This window comes from Mycetomoellerius zeteki, unplaced genomic scaffold, assembly GCF_001594055.1.
Source record: "Mycetomoellerius zeteki isolate Tzet28-1 unplaced genomic scaffold, Tzet1.0 scaffold316, whole genome shotgun sequence".
NCBI lineage: Eukaryota > Metazoa > Arthropoda > Insecta > Hymenoptera > Formicidae > Mycetomoellerius > Mycetomoellerius zeteki.
In genome coordinates, this window is record NW_017257301.1 from 1,007,883 (window position 1) to 1,012,498 (window position 4,616).

General features: G+C 33.4%; 1 protein-coding gene across 2 annotated transcripts; it reads right to left on the reverse strand.

The window, feature by feature from the left end:
* Positions 1 to 1,519: 1,519 nt before the first annotated feature.
* On the reverse strand, positions 1,520 to 3,714 carry Trm7-32 (tRNA methyltransferase 7-32). Of its 2 annotated transcripts, XM_018451652.1 has the most exons (6): positions 3,494 to 3,714; positions 3,271 to 3,429; positions 3,013 to 3,082; positions 2,706 to 2,905; positions 2,228 to 2,622; positions 1,520 to 2,079 (listed from the first exon to the last, which is right to left on the reverse strand). In XM_018451652.1, exons 2-6 carry the CDS (start codon positions 3,389 to 3,391, stop codon positions 1,642 to 1,644), a joined length of 1,224 nt encoding a protein of 407 aa, XP_018307154.1. In that variant the 5' UTR covers positions 3,392 to 3,429; positions 3,494 to 3,714; the 3' UTR covers positions 1,520 to 1,641. The 2 variants fall into 2 exon arrangements, with proteins under 2 accessions (XP_018307154.1, XP_018307152.1); XM_018451650.1 differs by having other exon boundaries at positions 3,271 to 3,714.
* Positions 3,715 to 4,616: the final 902 nt, after the last annotated feature.

Consider the following 4,616-nt stretch of genomic DNA (forward strand, 5'->3'; position numbering starts at 1 on the left):
ATGATATCAAAATATTATGATAACAAAAATGAAAGAATTTCCCTTCTTAATCAGGCAAACATCTAAAAAATTCAATGTATTTTCCCCCAAATTCCATAATGAATCTTAGTCTCGGATGGTAAGATTTAAATGGTAAGAGTTAAAAGTATCTAGAATTTCATCAATATTCAAGGTATCAAGAACCAAAACAATGTCATCCATATATTTTCCATAAAAGAGAGGAGTCACTGAAAGTTTTTTTTAGCGAACACAACTCTAATGGCGAATTCGATTGGAAGCACTAGTGCGCACTGGTGCATATTAAAGCCATTGTACATTGATTTAATTTGAGTATAAAAATGAAATGCAAATATTTCGAATTATGAAATACATATTTTACCTAATAGTACAATAAAATGTATTGAGTATTTCACGATTTAGTCGATTTCTATTTTTATTTGTAAACATATCTTTACATTATTTTGTATACGACGGCTTTAATGTGCACCAGTGCGCACTGAGTGCGTCCAATCGAATTCGCTATAAATTTTGCATAACTATATCAGACACTGTAGGAGGTAATAGTGAACCCATAGGTACTCCAAAAAGTTGTTTATAAAATTTCTTATTAAACACAAAAGACATAGAATTAAGAACTCTTTAATGCTTTAAAAAGTTCCGTTTTTAGAATGTTAGTATTCCTCTCAATAAGGCTCCACCAAGATAAGAATTTAATTAAAAAGCTTTGCTTGTTTCGTGTTAATTTTCTAATATCGTTTACGCTAGATTAACGAATCAATAATAAAAACGTCAATTAAACATTAACACATTTTAAACACAGTGTTTTAATGTAAAGATTGCGTTTATAATTGGAATAAAATAATTGAATGCGGAAAAAACTAAACATTATCGAAAGTTTATCTTGAAAGAGCAACATTAAATATTTATAATGCTATTTTTTCGCATTTAATTATTTTTTTCCAGTTATCGATACAATCTTCATATTAAAACGCTTTAACGTGGTAATTTCTATAACCGACGTTTCTATTACAAATTCATAAATTATTAACAGTATAGAAGAAACGAAAGAATCCACTGTTTCGAGCAATATTAAATGTTCGTAATGTTTGGTTTTTCCGCGATCAAAGTCATTATGTTGTAAAACACACGTCATTATATTGGCATGACACATATTTATGTCTTTAATTATAAATATCAAATACAGATTTAATTTGTAATTATGTATGTATTATTTATAATTGCAAATTGAAAGAAAAACTTAGGATGAAACAATTAAAAATTATATTTTTATCTTTTTTTGTTTAAATTTATAAAGAATTAAATATTTTTTTAGACAAATAAAAAAATAAAGAAACTTTATTTAACAGTACAAATTAAGGAATTCATTTTCGATAGATGTTCGATTTCTGGAAATTAAATTAACAGATCAGAGATTAGTTTATTTTTTAAGATATAAAAATTTTTATATATTTAAATAATAATTAGCGTATATATAATACGAAGAAATAAATTATTTTGCAGTATATTCAGTTATTATCCGTATTTTCTTCTTCCTTAGATACAAGTTTAAATATTGTGACATATCAATGTGTATGTCTGTTTTTTCAATATTCAATTTTCTAAGTTTTCATTAAATTCGGATCAATCATTATTTGAAACAATAGACATAATAGAAGCGAGCAATACTTCAGATGTCTCATCTGTGAATTCGTTTGCTTCGTCGTTGTTCTCGCTGAAGTCGGTGTTGTGATCAGAAGTGTCAAGCTGATATAAGTTTTGTAATCCGATGACTATTTCTTCTTCACTACTTTCATCCTGCATAACTTTCGTGGATGTACTCGGCTTATTGTCAAAGTCATTATCTGCAGAAATCAATTTTATTTCGGATATTGATGATTCATTTTCGCATTCTATCGCTGCTTTGACGTCCAGTGCGTTCAAGTCGACATCAACGTTGTTTTCATTGGAAGTAGAAGCGCTTTTCTCAGCTCTTTTTCTGTTCATTAACAATGCTTCTGCATAAGGCGGTGCTATGGGGGCTTGCACTGGTTCGTGGTACTTGTACTCTTTACCGTCATACTGAGAATATTTTCGAACAAGATAGAATGAGATATAATATAAAATATATAAAGAGAAGAAAACGCAAAAGCATAGCAAAGAATTTTCTTCTATCTTACTTTAACCATCTAATTCGCAGTTAAATGAGAATATATAATGTCACACTCACATTTAGTGGGTAGCTCATATCAGAATCAGGCTGATTGAGATCTCCACACACGACGAACGGAACGATGGTCCTATTAACTCCTGTCAATTTATCGAAATCCCACGACTCCTCCATCATCCAAGGATTCAACATATTTGGTTCATAACCTTCTGGCTGGCTGTAATCCTTACAGACTACGAATGCCTCGATGCTCGAGTTGCGGGAACTGCTGGGTTTTGTGCAATAGACATAAGGAAAAAATATTCTCAGTTGAGCATATAAAAACGACACGTCCTTGGCGCGAAAGATCTTTGCGACAAATGTTCCTCCGGATCTCAGGATGTAAGTAGCTATGTTCAAAGCAGCCAGTAGTAGCTGCGATTGGATAAATATATCCATATCATGTAAACCGGTCACTACGACCAAAATAAAATTTATTAATTATTTCAACAAATCTGTATAGACTCTTAGCAAGAACAAAAAGCGATAAGACACATACCATCAGGTGCTCCATCACACACAACTAAGTCTGCACGGGAGTTATCAAAGTGTGCAATGATCTGTTCTGCTGTGCTGCTATTAGTAATGTCACCTTGCAGTTGAATAACTCCTTCCAAGGGTGCCATCGCTTGTAAATCAACAGCGACGATTTTTGGTTTAGGTGCAGGACCTTTTTCCAAGGCCTTCTTATAGTTCTCTCTATAAAACAGAAAAAAAATATACAATTATTTTACAAATTAAAAACAACACTTTCTTATATAGCATAGATTTTATTTAGTAGTTAAACTTTGATAAAGTTCACTTACGTTAACTTGCGAGCTAAGACCTGGCTCCAACTTCCAGGCGCAGCGCACAGATCCACTGCTTTGGATACTCCTGAAAGAGAAAAAATATTCTTCTCATGCAAACACTTCTGTCTCACATTTATTATTTATTATCGTTAATTTCTTACATTCTTTTTTTCATTATCTAAATTATATATAATCTTAGTTTATATATGCAACAGCTAGGATAAAAAGTGATAATTAAAAAGAAATAAATTTATTAATTGCTGTTATATTCACCATCAAAAATATGACACTCCGAATCAATTTGGAGCAGCTTGAAAGCACTCCGGGCTCGCCATCCTTCTTCCTTCGCTTTTCTGTAGTATATATCGCGCTTATCCTTCGAAGTCTTCCCCATTTTCTATCAAAATTGAACTTTCTGTTGCACAAAAGTATCTGAAATTTTTAAAATAAATTTAAAGCGCTTCGAGGATACAAAATTTTGTCTTCTTTATCTTACGGCGTTCAATCCTAGAGAAAAACATAATACAAGTGCATCAATGGGTGTTTTCCATTTGATGCCATAAGTCGACAAGTCGACACAAGCGTCGTTCTATCCTTCTTGACATTCAGAAAGAGACAAAGATAGAACGATATTTGTGTCGACTTGTGGCATTAAATGAAAGCCCATTGACTAAAGCCTGATTTATAATGGCCGTAACCGTTAAATTATGCCGATGCCGGTAAAGTTCAACCATAGGATTTCAATGCTTTCGTTCATACTAATCCGTCAAGTTAGTGAACGAAAGCATTGAAATCCTATGGTTGAACTTTACCGGCATCGGCATAATTTAACGGTTACGGCCATTATAAATCAGGCTTTAATCATTGATGCACTTATCTCATAGAGGAAAGTAGAAACCCTCTAATAACCGCAGCACAGACTCTTGCATAACGCATAATGCATAGTGCATAAGGGAATCGACCCATCGAAATTCTTCTTTTCCATGGAATGGAAGGAAAGGAAAGATTCTGATTAGTTGATTCGCTTATGCACTGTGCTGCGGCCTTAAGTCTGGATCTACAATAGATTTTTTAAGCCTTAACTTAAGCCGTAAGAAATTGACCAATTACAGTCGAATGCGAGGAGAATAATCGACTATGATTCGCCCATTTCTTATGGCTTAATAAGTAAGCTCTGGAGTAATAAGAGAAATAAAGGTGCCTTTTCATGCTGGCGCTCAACGCTCAATGGCTGCGTTCAGCAGAGAAAATTAATCAGTTAGCGCTTATGCGGGGTCTACAATAGAAGTCGTAGCAGTCGTAGGGCCTTAAGTCGTAGAAAATTGACCAATCACAGTCGAATATGAGAAGAATAATCAACTGTGATTGGTCAATTTTCTACGACTTGAGATCTTATGACCGCTACGACTTCTATTGTAGACCCCGCATTAGGCTGCGTTCAGCAGAGAAAACCGCTCACTGAACGCTCCTTGAGCAAAAAAGGGATTAATTATGATTAATATATTTATTTGTTATAATTCGTAATGGGTGCATTCAGTACCACGACCGTTTACTGAGCGCTCAGTGAGCTCTTGTATCTGTTTGGTCTATATTTTTTAGTTCTAACGGAATATGCCAAT